General features: G+C 45.5%; 1 protein-coding gene across 5 annotated transcripts in view; it reads right to left on the reverse strand.

Annotated features, from left to right (window-relative positions):
- LOC147104952 (breakpoint cluster region protein) overlaps window positions 1-16449 on the reverse strand; it is an 859255-nt gene that overhangs the window by 14306 nt on the left and 828500 nt on the right. For all 5 annotated transcript variants that reach the window (XM_085962106.1, XM_085962101.1, XM_085962100.1 and 2 more), the window contains 3 exons: window positions 4283-4417; window positions 2228-2333; window positions 357-519 (listed from right to left, as the gene is read on the reverse strand). In XM_085962106.1, coding sequence (XP_085818232.1) covers window positions 357-519; window positions 2228-2333; window positions 4283-4417 — 404 coding nt within the window. The remainder of the gene's footprint in view (window positions 1-356; window positions 520-2227; window positions 2334-4282; window positions 4418-16449) is intronic.

Raw genomic sequence — 16449 nt, forward strand, 5'->3', positions numbered from 1 at the left:
TGCATCTTGTAAATGGTACACACTGCAGCCACAGTACGCCGTGGAGGGAGTGAATGTTTAAGGTGGTGGATGGGGTGCCAATCAAATGGGCTGCTTTGTCCTGGATGGTGTTGAGCTTCTCGAGTGTTGTTGGAGCTGCTCTCATCCAGGCAAGTGGAGAGTATTCCATCACACTCCTTACCTGAGCCTTGTAGATGGTGGAAAGGCTTTGGGGGAGTCAGGAGGTGAGACACTCGCCGCAGAATACCTAGCCTCTGACCACCTAGCCTCTGACCTCACATGGAGAAGATAGTTTTGCATTTGAAGAATGTGCAATTTTGAACAGCAAAATGAACCAAGAGTGAACGTGCAATTACCTGTGACATCACCTCCAGTGACCAGCTATCTGCCATTGTGATCGCCTGTGTGGGGTTGGTGGGTATTTTACTGTCTTTCTCCGAGGGCCTCAGCAGGGTGGGTCCGAAGACAGTGGCCAGGTTATGCAATGACATCTTGTTGATCTGTTCTTTCTCTGCCACCCTGTTTGGGATAAAAATTGGAATAGACATCAGGGTTAAATTCATCAATGTCCAGACTGACAGGAAGGAACATTCTTTTTCACTCTTTAAAGGAGAAGATCACTTCAGGAGATCACTTTCAAGATCTTCTTTAAAAAAACGTTATTTTCCTGTGAACAGCAATTACATCACAGAAACAAGCTGGAATGGAATTAACTGCAAGAGAAACAGGAATTAAGATTTGGAGTTGAAATTCCTGAAGAACCCTCTGTGATTGTCTTTTAACGTTAATTCACCTTCATCACACTACTGGCTTCACCGAGACCGCCTATCAATGTCATTGGCACTTAAAGTGTTTAGAAGATAGCATTTACGTAAAAAAAACAAAAGGATGTTTACAGCATTTTAAGAGAGTATGGAGGGCAAAATTCCTCCATTTAAGAGTGACACTTCCCCTTTTATTCTCAGCGTGGCTCAGTGGGAGCACTCTTGCCTCTGAGTCCAAAGGTTGTGGGTTCAAGCCCCACCTCAGGTCTTGAGCCCACAATCCAGGCTGACACATCAGTGCAGTACTGTTTATGGGACCTTGTGTGAAAATTTGGCTGCTGCATTTCCCTACGTTACAACTGTGATTCCACTTCAAAAAGTAAAGCACTTTAGAACATCTTGAGAATATGATGTAAATCAAGTTTTATTTTTAAGGAAGTATGCACAGGAATGATCCCACATTAACTGAAGTGATATTGCTGCACAAACATTTTTAAAAATCCCTTTTTTTTTTTTAAAGCCACACAGAGAATGCCATTTTATGAGTCTCCACGTTTCCTCAATTCTGCTTCAGTCCATGACGGGAAATTTACAGGAATTTGTTTAGCAGATTACAGAAAATCTACAACCTTTCTAAAAACTACATTAGGTACTCAAAGGGTTAACTAAATCACTTTCTGCTGATAGATGTAACTGTGGACATAAAGTTATTTTATATTGGGTTTAGTGGGGTGCTAGTGCCACCAGCTGCCAATGTCTTGGCTTTAGTGAATCAAGCACCAACACCCCACTAAAGCCGATATAAAAGCAGTTTTATACACATACAGTGCCTGCGGAGCGGTGCCCAGAACTGTACACAGTGCTCCAGGTGTGGTCTGACCAGGGCTGTGTATAGCTGTAGCAAATCTTCCTCCCCTTTACATTCTAACCCTCTAGTTATAAAGGCTAACATTCCATTAGCCTTTTTGATTATAGGTAATGATCTAAGTACATGGACCCCTAAATCTCTTTGGACCACCACTGTTCCTAGCTTTTCACAATTTAAATACTCAGATCTATCCTTTTTTGGTCCAAAATGGATGATCTCACACTTACCTGCATTGAAATCCATCTGCCATAGTTTCACCCACTCACTTAATCTATCAATGTCTTTGTAATTTTATGCTCCTGTCTACACTCCTTACTATGCCACCAATCTGTGTGTCATCGGGAAACTTGGATTATATGGTTCTCAATTGTGTTAGTCAATAAATATAATGAATAGTTGAGGCCCAGCACAGATCCTTGTGGGACACCACTAGTCACCTCCTTTCAATTCGAGTATTTACCCATTATCCCTACTCTCTGTCTTCTATCAACTAACCATGTAGGTAGTATGAATTTGTACCTTTAGGGTTGGAAAGAACTGAGGGTGGGGTAGAGAGAGGATTAGTGAAGCATAGGAGATATTTGCTCTGACTCACCTCTTCAAATGATCCAACAGGAACAGGAAGGTGACGAGATTAGGTTCCGGCAGTGAAAGCAGCAGGTGCAGCATACAGCTCTCCTTCGCAACCGGATCAGACAATGCTGAAAAATGAACAGCAATACAAGCCTCCTCATCTCAGATCCAATACCCTACACTGAACCAAGGTCAATGAACCTCAATACATTCCTTACCTGGCAGAAAACAGAGGTACAGCTCGGGGTGGGGTGGGGGGGGGTTCAATTCCACTGAGTGTTGAAGCACTGGCGCTCAGTGTTACAGAGTGGGAGAATGTAGGTATGATCGCCAATGCCAGACAAGGGCTGTGGGTCTCTGGGATTTCTCTGCAAATGGAAGGTAAAAATTGGATGGAAGAATGTTGCCCTGGCTTCTGACAGGCCCTCAAAGGCACAGGGCCTAGGCTGATGCAGTTTGTATTCGGGAGAAGCAGAGGGTATTCTAAAACAGTTGGAACAACCTGCTGGCATTCACTTTAGCAAGGTACCACAGGGCAGTATAAGAAACGTTTAGAAAATCTAAGTTCCACAAGGCATGGTGTCTAAAGGAATGACATGTTTGAGGTGCACATAAAAACGAGAGCAAGAAGCAAGTGAGGCAACTACATTGCCATTCACTGGGAAAAAATATTAAGGAAGATGATCTTGTGGAGTGATACTGAGTCATACGGACCAGAAAGTTGCAAGTTTGATCTCATCTGTGTTGAGTTAGTTGATTTCAGCCAGGGCAGCCAGTTGCAGGGGTGTTTACAACTGGCCTCAGATCCTCTGGGCTAAGAACCGTAAAATCAGCTAGCATCCTGCTCCAGATCACAATCCAGGGATACCTGCTGGATAGTGCATGTGCGGACAAGGACTGGGCTCGGGTGTGATGCTCTCACTGTTTGGGCTCATTTAGGATGAGTGGCCATTCCTCTGGAGAGAAACATTGAGTAGAGGGTCATGATCTAACTTCTTAATAAAACAAAAAGGCTGGATACTGAAGGCTGGTTCTAAGCCTGGTAAGATACAGCAGTCAGAAACTAAACTGAAGGAGTAACTTTCTGTTTCAAGTCTTGGCTTAACTGTCCAATAAAGAAGATTGGATCAATTCCTGCTTCAGCAGGGGGTACAGGGGTATGTGTTTGTAAGGAAAAAGTTGAGAAATGATCAGACAGAATCCTGAAAAAGGACCTGTATGGAGAGGAGAGCTTTTAAAGTCCATTATAAATTCCTATGTCCATATTTATGATAGAAACTATCTACGTCAACTTGTCATGCTGCAGTTATAGGCTCCACGGGTAGCAGGGGGTGATTACAGCGTGACAAGTTTACAGATGCCATTTCCATTATTAATATGACCATAGGGAAATATATACACATAATATGTAAAGGAAATCATTGACAGGAAGTGTGTGCAGACATAAGATTTTTAATATAGATTGTCTTATATACTGTTCAACCCACATTATATACAGCATAATACATTTATTACACGCAGTTCAATAATTCCATCTATGTTCAACTTATAGTAATATTATATACTAATGCATTATATGCAGCTCAATCGTTAAATTATATAATCAATTGATGTATTAATTGATTATTATTCTATAATGTTCTATATTTATGTTTTACTTCCATATCATCCAGCCTTTTATCTCCTGAAACTGGGTTGCAGTTCAGTATGTTAGTGTCACAGGTGAGCAGTACGGGCCATGAAGTAAATCCCTCAAACTCTGGCATGTCTTGGTGGGTGGGGGGGGGGGGGTGGTGAGTGTGTGAGACAGGATGGGAGGGGATTATGTAGAGGAGCTACACTAGCAGCTGGTGTGGCTCTGGTATTGGCTAGCTGTTGAGTGGCTTGAGCTGAGGTCAGGGATCAGGTTGTGTGACTGCCCTCTCAGGTGGGATGAGATATACAGAGTACAAAAAAAAAACTGGGGGAGGGGGGGAGAAAGATCACAAATTAGTTTCCAGTGCAAGACCAAAAAGATCAACAGTGTAAGAAATCAGCTCTTCCGAGGCAAGAGGGGAGCATTCCTCTTGTGACTTACCAGTGCCCTCAGCAAAGTTAGGGTACAACTCGTCTGTGAAAAGAGGCTCAGGCAGCTCTCGGAAATAAAGCTTTAAGGTTCCTGCGATGGCGTTAACATCCATTTCGCTCATCATCACGGAGACATCTTTATTATCTGCAATGAGAAATACATTTTCAGATATGTTTAAATAAACTGAAGACGGATAAATGCACTGAACACATATAGATAAAGCAAAAATCGGGTGGGGGAAATATTTTTGGTAAATACAAGTGATGGAAGCTTTTTGTCAGCTTTAAAAATGGAACCTGTGCTGAATCAGCAACCCATTTGCTGCACAAACAGAAATCTCATGTAGTTGGCCAGGGATGAAGGAATTCCAGTTACGTGGATAGACTGGAGAAGCTGGGGTTGTTCTTCTTAGAGCAGAGAAGGCGAAGAGGAGATTTTATAGAGGCGTTTAAAATCATGAAGGGTTTAGATAGAGGAAATGAATAGAAACTGTTTCCAATGGCTGAAGTGTCGATAACCAGAGGGCACAGATTGGTAAAAGATCCAGAAGCGACAGGAGGAAAATCTTTTCTACGCAGCGAGTGGTTAGGATTTGGAATGTACTGCCTGATAGGGTGGTGGACACAGATTCAATAGTAGCCTAAATACTTGAAGGAGAAAAAAATTGCAGGGATATGGGGAAAGAGTGGGGGAGTAGGACTAACTGAATTGCTCTTCGAAAGAGCTGGCGCAGACTCGAATTGCCTCATTCTGTGCTGTACTATTCTATGAGTCTAACTACTGTATAAAGGCTGCGATAGCTGAAAGGTCAGATACATATAGCTAGAAAATGGTATGCTTGTGTGTAGCTGTGAAATTCTCACAGAACCAATTTAGAATACTGAAGAAAATTCCCTTTTTCACAAAAAAGGAAATGTGTGGGTTGCAGTATCATTTACTTTATTTGAGTATTTGAATTTGTAATCGACAATTATGTCACTGTTTTTGAAGAAATGGACCAACTATGACCACAGATGTATAGAAATGGTTCAGATCAGCCTTATTGTGAACTCGTTTCCCAATTTGTTGTTAATTTTCTCCCCTCCTCTCATTGACCCATGCTCAGTGAGGTCCCACGGAAATTACCAACCCACCGCTGCCTCACCCAGTTGCCCTTCTTCATGTAGTGGGAGTGGTATATAGACCTCCAAACAGTAAGGCGGAGGTTGGGGATGGCATTAAAAGGGAAATTAAAGAAGCGTGCAATAAGGGCACAGCAGTCATCATGGGTGACTTTAATCTACATATAGATTGGGCCAACCAAATTAGTAACAATACTGTGGAGGAGGAATTCCTAGAATGTATGCGGGATGGTTTCCTGGACCAATATGTCGAGGAACCAACCAGAGATCAGGCCATCTTAGACTGGGTATTATGTAACGAGAAAGGATTAATTAGCAATCTTGTTGAATGAGGCCCCTTGGGTCGGAGCGATCATAATATGATCGAATTCGTCATTAAGATGGAGAATGAAGTAGTTGACTCAGAGACTAGGGACCTCAATTTAAATAAAGGAAACTACGATGGTCTGAGGAGCGAGTTGGGTAGGATTGATTGGGGAATGGCACTCAAAGGGTTGACGGTGGATAGGCAATGGCAAACATTCAAAGACCGAATGGATGAGCTACAGAATTTGTTCATCCCAGTTTGGCATAAAAATAAAACAAAAAAAGTGACTCAACCGTGGTTAACAAGGGAAATTAGGGATAGCATAAGATCCAAGGAGAGGACATATAAATTGGCCAGAAAAAGCAATAATCTTGAGGATTGGGAGCAGTTCAGGATTCAACAAAGGACGACAAAGGGATTAATTAAGAAAGGGAAAATAGAATATGAGAGTAAGCTTGCTGGGAACATAAAAACTGACTTTAAAAGCTTTTATAGATATGTGAAGAGAAAAAGATTGGTGAAGTCAAGCGTAGGTCCCTTGCAGTCAGAATCAGGGGAATTTATAATGGGGAACAAAGAAATGGCAGACCAACTAAATACATATTTTGGTTCTGTCTTCACAAAGGAGGACACAAATAACCTCCCAGAGATGCCGGGGAACATAGGGTCTGATGAAAGGGTGGAACTGAAAGAAATCAGTATTTGTAGGGAAATGGTGTTAGGAAAATTGATGGGGCTGAAGGCCGATAAATCCCCAGGGCCTGATAATCTACATCCCAGGGTGCTTAAGGAAGTGGCCCTAGAAATAGTAGATGCATTGCTGGTCATCTTTCAGAACTCAATAGACTCTGGAACAGTACCTATGCATTGGAGAGTAGCTAATGTTACCCCACTATTCAAAAAAGGTGGTAGAGAAAAAGCGGGGAATTATAGACCGGTAAGCCTGACATCGGTAGTGGGGAAAATGCTAGAGTCCATTATAAAAGATGTAATAGCAGGGCACTTGGAAAGCAGTGACAGGATCGGACAAAGTCAACATGGATTTACAAAAGGTAAATCATGCTTGACTAATCTACTGGAATTTTTTGAGGATGTAACTGGTAAAATAGATAAGGCAGAACCAGTGGATGTGGTGTATTTGGACTTTCAGAAGGCTTTCGATAAGGTCCCTCATAAGAGGTTAGCGTGCAAAATTAAGGCACATGGGATTGGGGGCAAGGTATTGACTTGGATAGAGAACTGGTTGGCGGACAGAAAGCAAAGAGTTGGAATAAACAGGTCGTTTTCGGAGTGGCAGGCAGTGATTAGTGGGGTACCGCAAGGATCGGTCCTAGGACCCCAGCTGTTCACAATATATATTAATGATCTGGACGAGGGAATTGGATGTAATATCTCCAAATTTGCAGACGACACAAAGCTGGGTGGGAGGGTATGCTGTGAGGAGGATGTCGTGAAACTCCAGTACGATTTGGACAGGTTGGGCGATTGGGCAGAAACATGGCAAATGCACTATAATGTGGATAAATGTGAGGTTATCCACTTTGGTGGCAAAAACAGGAAGGCAGATTATTTGAATGGCAATAGATTGGGAGAAGGGGAAGTGCAACGAGACCTGGGTGTTCTTGTGCACCAGTCGCTGAAGGTAAGCATGCAGGTGCAGCAGGCGGTTAAGGTGGCAAATGGTATGTTGGCCTTCGTAGCAAGAGGGTTCGAGTACAGGAACAAGGATGTCTTGCTACAGTTGTACAGGGCCTTGGTGCGACCGCACCTTGAGTATTGTGTGCAGTTTTGGTCGCCTTACCTGAGGAAGGACATTCTTGCCATGGAAGGAGTGCAGCGAAGATTCACCAGGCTGATACCTGGGATGGCAGGAATGCCGTATGAGGAGAGATTATGTCGATTGGGCTTATACTCACTGGAGTTTAGAAGATTGAGAGGGGATCTCATCAAAACCTATAAAATTCTGTCAGGCCTGGACAGACTAGATGCAGGAAGGATGAACCAGGGGTCATAGTCTAAGGATAAGGGGTAAGCCATTTAGGACTGAAATGAGGAGGAATTTCTTCACCCAGAGAGTGGTGAACCTGTGGAATTCTCTGTCACAGAGGGCGGTGGAGGCCAGTTCATTAAATATATTCAAGAAAGAGTTGGATATATTTCTTAAGGCTAAAGGGATCAAGGGATATGGGGAGAAGGCAGGGACAGGGTACTGAATTTGGATGATCAGCCATGATCTCATTAAATGGCGGAGCAGGCTCGAAGGGCCGAATGGCCTGCTCCTGCTCCTATCCTCTATGTTTCTATGTACAGGTCTGGACAATGGAGGGGCATGAAAGCTGAACTTGACATCTGTGCACAATCACCTTCCAGCAGGGGTCATTGAATGGAGATCAGGAGTGGCAACCTTGGCTGATTTTCCCCTCCTGAGCCCCGAGCTCTTACCCAATTGTAGTTCCATGTAGCTGCCTTGCACGTGGAACCTGACTGACACACGAACCAGCCAAATGAAACTTGGTGGTGATATTTGGTTAAAATTTCCAGGTGAGTCTCGAGGACAAATGCCAAATCAAAGATGGCTGATCTACAGTATGTTGCAGCTCATAACTCAGAGCCAAGAGAGTGCAGTTTTCCATGGAGGAAACATAGACTCACGCTTTCAAAGTGGTTCGAAGAGTACATACCATAGGTATGTCTAGATTTGGCATGGTGGCTATCGCTTTAAATTTAATCATGCTTCATAAGAACTTTAGTATCAACAGCAGTAAAAAATATATATTCAGCAGAATTCAATTTCTATTGTCATATCCCAGGCCCATTAGTCAAGGTGATCAGGGAACGTAAGTAATTTGCCATCTCACCTCAGATGGCCAACAAATAATGTTGTGTGAGGATGGTTCTATTCATGGTGACCTGCAGAGAAGATACTGCTTGGTTGGTAACCCTGCTGGTGAATCAACGCACAGGAAAAAGTTCGAGAGAGTCCGAGACACCAGCCCTCTGTTTTCTGGGGTCAGAATTAACAGAAAAGTGACCAAGAGACAGAAGGGCAGTGAGGTTTTGAACCAAGGACTATGAGACATAGGGGGCTAAATTTGATAGCCCCCAAAAACAGGCACTGGGATGGTGTAGGACGATTTCAGCATGCAGTCAGTGCTAATCACGCTGTTCAAAAGGGGGCCCAAAATCGCAACTTGCTAGTACCAGTTAAAGCTAGCCTGCACCTCTTAAATGGGAGGTGCAGTGTGGCTGGAGCAGGGGCTGGCAGTCATTCAGAAAGTGAATCTGATCTGGGAAACAGTGAAGAATGGCACCATTTGGGAGAGACCTCGCTCCAAGGTTTACAGATACTGCACTGGAGGCCTTGGTGAAGGAGGTGAAAAGTAAGAGAGATGTGCTTTATCCGCAGGGGACCAAGAGGCCCTCCAGACACGCTCAGAAGGCTGTGGGAGCAGATAGCCATGGCAGTCAATGCCAAGACTCAAGCCTCGAGGACCAGGATGCAGTGCCGCAAGACGTTCAACGACCTCACATGAGTGGTCAAGGTCAGTGAATGTATCTTCAAATGCCGTATCCTACCAACTGCACCACTAGCCTCAGCCACTGCTCAATTCACCACATCCCCATCACTCACCTATCAACAATCTCCATAATCAGGACTCATACCTAACATTCATAGCTTCACCTCACCCACTTAGCACTGCTGCAAGCCTCACACCCACATCTCACAGCCTGCACACACTGCCAGTGATGTAACCATGACAACCACATCACACAAACAGATTGCACCACACTCACTAACACACTTCCCTCTCTTTTGCAGGACAAGGTGGTGCACCACCAGAGGCAGCAGGAGGTAACGGGCTGGGACAGGCGCCTGCAAGTCCGAACCCCATGGAGGAGACAGTGCTGGCCATTATTGGAATGGCCATTGCTGAAGCCATGGCTAGTGGCGGGGCTGAAACCATCAAAGATGACGGTGTCCTCATACCTACTCCTCCTTCTCACATGCCACTTCCCCCTCATCCCACAATCTCTTTGACTTACAAGCTGCACAAGGTGTAAGCATGCACCCCTCACTTCCCTCCACCCTTATCACAACCCTACCTTAGTGCCTTTCTCTTTTCAGATACCCAAGAAGTGCAACCTGCTCAGGCAGTGGTGGAACAGCAGGAAGACAGTGATGATGAAAACACATCGTGACTCGTTTTGACAATTGCAGCCACCAGCTCAGATACTGGCACTGCGCGTAATTTAGAGGATAGCATAGAAGCGGGATCTGCACGTGGAGACACACCGGGCACGAGTGCGCTGCAGCCAGGACAGAGGGCAAGGATAGCTCACACACGGGCTCCGCTGCCAAGGACTCAGATGAGGACTTCAATGGGGCAGGCTACAGAAGAAGGCTGATGGGTATGCACAATGAAATGCTTGGTACATTGGGAAGCCTGCCAGAAAGCCTGCGTGCAATGTCAAGGAGCATGGAGGAGTCTGGCACCAGCTTGGCACAGGGCTTTCCGCAGAGCTTGGAGCACATCCATTCCAGCATGGAAGTGGTGGCCAACTCCATTATCACACTTGTGGACCCAACCATGATGCAGTGTCTGATGGCTGATGTCTCAGCTTCCACTGCAGCACAAGCAGCAGCCATCAACATCTGAGTGCTGCAGTGGAAACTCAGACTGCTGCCATCGTGGCTGTGGATTACAGGGTTCAAAGGGTCTTGCTACCTTGCAGGGTGTCACAGCAGTCCAGCAATCTGTCCTTCAATAGATTATTAGAATTGCTGAGATGCCGCCCATGTTGTCCTCTCTCACGATGACAGTATTTGTCCTCCCACCACTGCCACTCCGCCAGTGCCCTTGCCGTTGCCTGTCAGTCAGTCAGCCCAGCCTGCAGGTAGCCATGCCGAGATGATGCGGTCCGCAGCCGGGCCTTCTAGGCCCAGAGCTGCTCGAGGTCTTCCTCCAAGGCCATCTGCAGTCTCCTCCACACAAAGTCAGCAGCCTTTATCAGCCATGCTGCAGCCACTGGGGTAGCACTGCGTAGGAGCATTGGACAGGCAAAGGCACAATGATTACAGGCACTAAGGGAATGCACATGACCAGTGGATACCATCGGTGTCCTCAAGCAATGCTTTCACTACTTGGACCGCTCCAGAGGAGCCCTGCAATACTCAGTGGAGCAGATATCAAGATTTGTGGTAGTATGTTGCATGCTGCACAACTTCACCATTATGAGGGAACAGCCCTTGCCACCATCCATCAGGCAAGAAGCTGAGGAGCAGGAACACAAGAGGAGGAGGAGTAGGAGGAGGAAGGAGAAGGGAGACTAAAATGCAGACAGCCACTTTCTGCCCAGGCTCTAAGTGATCAAATAATTAATGAGTGATACCAGTAACCTGAACCACACCTCCCCATTCACCAACAGTCCCACGCTCCTTACCTTTCCTCTATCACTGGCCATCACATCGTCCCCTTTCCGACAACACAAAAATAAAACCACCAGAAAATGCACATTGCAATCCAAATTTATAAATTCAATTATTACATAATGCACACAAAAATAAACTAAGCAACCTTGTACATTCCTTTCGTGCTCGTCTTCCATGTGCCTTTGCCTTTCCTAGTGCCGGTGTCGGGAGCAGCAGGAGAACGGCGGTACAGTGAGTATTTAAACTCACTTTCGCGGGCTTTTTTCAGAGGCTTACCAATCTTGCAGACCGGCGGCGGCATTCCAGAGCCACGTCACGATTCAAAAAGTGATGCGGGCGAGAGGAAGCAGCTGATTGGGAGTACGGCCAGGTGAGTATTTATACTACTCTATAGTTTGACAGTTAAGGTTAACAGTTTATAAAGTTTAGAAGGTCTTAATTTTTGTGGTTTACAGTTTCTAAGGTCTCTGTTGTGCGCTAGTAAACAAGGGCCCTTGAGTATATCATTTAATTGTAGTGTAATTTGTGGTGTTGATTTGATTTAATTTAATTTGAATTAATTAAAGGGTAAGTCATGGCAGCACAGCTCGGCTCAGTGGCATGCTCCTCCTGCACTATGTGGGAAATCAGGGACACTTTCTGTGTCCCTGACGACCATGTGTGCGGGAAGTGTATCCAGCTGCAGTTACTGGCAGACCGCATTGCGGCGCTGGAGCTGCAAATGGTACATACTGGTGCATTTGCGATGCTAAGGACGTCGTGGATAGCACGTTTAGGGAGTTGGTCACACCACAGGTAAAGGCTGCACAGGCAGGAAGAGAATGGGTGACCGCCAGGCAGAGTACTAGGCGCAGGCAGGTAGTGCAGGGGTCCCCTGTGGCCACCCCCCTCTCAAACAGAGGTGGGTGGATATTGTTGGGGGAGATGGCTTATCGGGGGAAGGCAGCAGCAGCCGCCAACTTCCTGGCACCATGGGTGGTTCTGCTGCACAGGACGGGAGGAAAAAGAGCAGGAGAGCTATAGTGATAGGGGATTCTAGTGTAAGGGGAATAGATAGGCATTTCTACGGCCGCAAACGAGACTCCAGGATGGTATGTTACCTCCCTGGTGCAAGGGTCAAGGATGTCTCGGAGCGGCTGCAGGGCATTCTGGAGGGGGAGGGTGAACAGCCAGTTGTCGTGGTGCATATAGGTGCCAACGATATAGGTAAAAAACAGGATGAGGTCCTAAAAGCTGAATATAGGGAGTAAGGAGGCAAATTAAAAAATAGGACCTCAAAGGTAGTAATCTCAGGATTGCTACCAGTGCCACGTGCTAATCAGAGTAGAAATAGAAGGATATTTCAGATGAATACATGGCTAGAGGAATGGTGCAAGGGGGAGGGATTCTAATTCCCGGGACATTGGAACTGGTTCTGGGGAGGTGGGACCAGTACAAACTGGACAGTTTGCACCTGGGCAGGACCGGGACTGATGTCCTAGGGGTAGTGTTTGCTAGTGCTGTTAGGGAGGGTTTAAACTAAAATGGCAGGGGGTTGGGAACCTGTGCAGGGAGACAGAGGAAAGGGAAGCAAGGATAGAAGCAAAAGACAGGAAGGAGAAAAGCAAAAGTGGAAGGCAGAGAAATCAAGGGTGTAAATCAATCAGGGCCACAGTAAATAATAATTCTAAAAGGACTAAGAGTATTAAAAAAACAAGCCTGAAGGTTTTGTGTCTTAATGCGAGAAGCATTTGTAATAAGGTGGATGAATTAGCTGCGCAAATAGATGTAAACGGATATGATATAATTGGGATTACGGAGACATGGCTCCAGGGTGACCAAGGCTGGGAATTCAACATCCAGGGATATTCAATATTCAGGAAGGACAGGCAAAAAGGAAAAGGAGGTAGGGTAGCATTGCAGGTTAAAGAGATTAACACAATAATAAGGAAGGATATTAGCTCCGATGATGTGGAATCTGTATGGGTAGCACTGAGAAATACCAAGGGGCAGAAAACGTTAGTGGGAGTTATATACAAACACCCAAACAGTAATGCTGAGGTTGGGGATGGCATTAAACGGGAAATTAGATACGCGTGCAATAAGGGCACAACAGTTATCATGGGTGACTTTAATCTACATATAGATTGAGCTAACCAAATTAGTAACAATGCTGTGGAGGAGGAATTACTGGAGTGTATACGGGATGGTTTCCTGGACCAATGTGTCAAGGAATCAACTGGAGATCAGGCCATCTTAGACTGGGTATTATGTAATGAGAAAGGATTAATTAGCAATCTTGTTGTGCGAGGCCCCTTGGGGAGGAGCGATCATAATATGATAGATTTCTTCATTAAGATGGAGAGTGAAGTAGTTGACTCAGAGACTAGGGTCCTGAATTTAAATAAAGGAAAGTATGATGGTATGAGGCGCGAGTTGGCTAGGATGGATTGGGGAATGTTACTTAAAGAGTTGATGGTGGATCGGCAATGGCAGGATGAACTACAGAATTTGTACATCCCTGTTTAGCATAAAAATAAAACAAAAAAGGTGACTCAACCGTGGCTAACAAGGGAAATTAGGGATAGCATAAGATCCAAGGAGAACACATAAAAATAAAAATTGGCCAGAAAAAGCAGTAAACCTGAGGATTGGGAGCGGTTTACGATTCAGCAAAGGAGGACAAAGGGATTAATTAAGAGGGGGGAAATAGAGTATGAGAGTATGCAGGGAACATAAAAACTGAGTGTAAATGCTTATATAGATATGTGAAGAGAAAAAGATTGGTGAAGTCATGCGTAGGTCCCTTGTAGTCAGAATCAGGGGAATTTATAATGGGGAACAAAGAAATGGCAGCCCAATTAAATACATACTTTGGTTCTGTCTTCACAAAGGAGGACACAAATAACTCCTAGAGATGTTAGGGAACAGAGGGTCTAATGAGAGGGAGGAACTGAATGAAATCAATATTTGTAGGGAAATGGTGTTAGGGAAATTGACGGGATTGAAGGCCGATAAATCCCCAGGGCCTGATAATCTACATCTTAGGGTACTTAAGGAAATGGCCCTAGAAATTGCTGGTCATCTTCCAAAATTCTATAGACTCTGGAACAGTTCCCATGGATTGGAGGGTAGCTAATGTATTTAAAAAAGGTGGTAGAGAGAAAACAGGGAATTATAGACCAGTAAGCCTGACATCGGTAGTGGGGAAAATGCTAGAGTCCATTATATAAAAGATGTAATAGCAGAGCACTTGGAAAACAGCGACAGGATCGGACAAAGTCAACATGGATTTACAAAAGGTAAATAATGCTTGACTAATCTACTGCAATTTTTTGAGGAGGTGACTGGTAGAATAGATAAGGGAGAACCAGTGGATGTGGTGTATTTGGACTTTCAGAAGGCTTTTGATAAGGTCCCGCATAAGAGATTAGTGTGCAAAGTTAAAGCACATGGGATTGGGGGTAAGGTACTGACTTGGATGGAGAACTAGTTGGCAGACAGGAAGCAAAGAGTTGGAATAAATGGGTCTTTTTCCAAGTGGCAGGCAGTGACTAGTGGGGTACCGCCGGGATCAGTGCTAGGACCCCAGCTAGTCACAATATATATTAATGATCTGGACGAGGGAACTAGATGTAATATCTCCAAGTTTGCAGACGACACAAAGCTGGGTGGGCGTGTGTGCTGTCAGGAGGATGCAGAGAAACTCCAGTATGATTTGGACAGGTTGGGTGATTGGGCAGATGCAGTATAATGTGGATAAATGCAAGGTTATCCACTTTGGTGGCAAAAACAGGAAGGCAGATTATTATCTGAACAGCAATAGATTGGGAAAAGGGGAAGTGCAACGAGACCTGGGTGTCCTTGTGCACCAGTCGCTGAAGGTAAACATGCAGGTGCAGCAGGCGGTTAAGAAGGCAAATGGTATGTTGGCCTTCATAGCGAGAGGATTCGAGTAGAGGAGCAAGGATGTCTTGCTGCAGTTGTACAGGGCCTTGGTGAGACCACACCTGGAGTATTGTGTGCAGTTTTGGTCGGCTTATCTGAGGAAGGATGTTCTTGCCATGGAGGGAGTGCAGCGAAGATTCACCAAACTGATACCTGGGATGGCAGGAATGACATATGAAGAGAGATGGGTCGATTAAGCTTATATTCGCTAGAGTTTAGAAGAATGAGAGGGGATCTCATTGAAACTTATAAAATTCTAACAGGACTAGAGAGACTAGATGCAGGAAGGATGTTCCCGATGGCGGGGGAGTCCAGAACCAGGGGTCACAGTCTAAGGATAAGGGGTAAGCCATTTAGGATTGAGATGAGGAAGAATTTCTTCACCCAGAGTGTGGTGAACCTGTGGAATTCTCCACCACAGAAGGCATTTGAGGCCAATTCATTAAATATATTCAAGGAGGAGTTAGATATATTTCTTAAGGCTAAAGGGATCAAGGGATATGGGGGGAAAGCAGGGACAGGGTACGGAATTTGGATGATCAGCCATGATCTCATTAAATGGCGGAGCAGGCTCGAAGGGCCGAATGGCCTACTCCTATCTTCTATGTTTCGATGTTTCCCCAGTAGCTGCAGGATGGGTGGTGGAAGACTGCTGACCTCCAATTGAGGAGACTGCAGGTGGCCTTCCTTGGAGGGTGACATCGAGCAGCTCTGGACCTAGAAGGCCCAGCTTCAGATTGCACCATCTCAGCCTGGGCATCAGTAGTCTGGGCTGGTTGGCTGACGGGCAACAGCAAAGGCACTGGCGGAGTGGCAGGGGTGAGAGTAGGAGTGCTGTCTTCCTAAGAGGGGAAAGCAGGTTTGTGCTCCATGGATCGCTGCTACTCTCCCAGGGCAGCAGCTCAGCAATCCTACTGATCTGTTAGAGAATAGATTGATGGGCTGCTATGATGCCCTGGAAGCCCTTTTGAACAGTACATTCAGAGCCATGCTGGCAGCAGTCTGAGCTTCCCCTGCAGCACACAGACCTTTGATGGAAGCTGCTTGTGCTGAATTGGAAGCTGTTTATGCTGACATCGGCCATCAGATGCTGCATCATGTGTACATCCACAGGTGTGCTGATGGAGGTGACCATCCATTCCATGTTGGCTACAAGGTTTGCACAAGCCCTGTGCCAAGTTGGTGCTGGACGTCAACATGCTCCTCGACATTGAGCGCAGGCTTTCTAGCAGCCTTTCCAGTGCACCAAGCATTTGGTTATGTACACTCACCAACCTTCTTCTGTAGCCTGGCCCATCAAAGTCCTCATCTGAGTCCTCTGCAGCAGTACTAGTGTGCCAACTCGCCCTCCGGCAAGCTGGTAGGTGGGTGATGGAGGTGTAGTGGATTG

This window comes from Somniosus microcephalus, chromosome 19 (genome assembly GCF_052327205.1).
Source record: "Somniosus microcephalus isolate GS21.2 chromosome 19, FLI_Smic_1.0, whole genome shotgun sequence".
Taxonomy (NCBI): domain Eukaryota; kingdom Metazoa; phylum Chordata; class Chondrichthyes; order Squaliformes; family Somniosidae; genus Somniosus; species Somniosus microcephalus.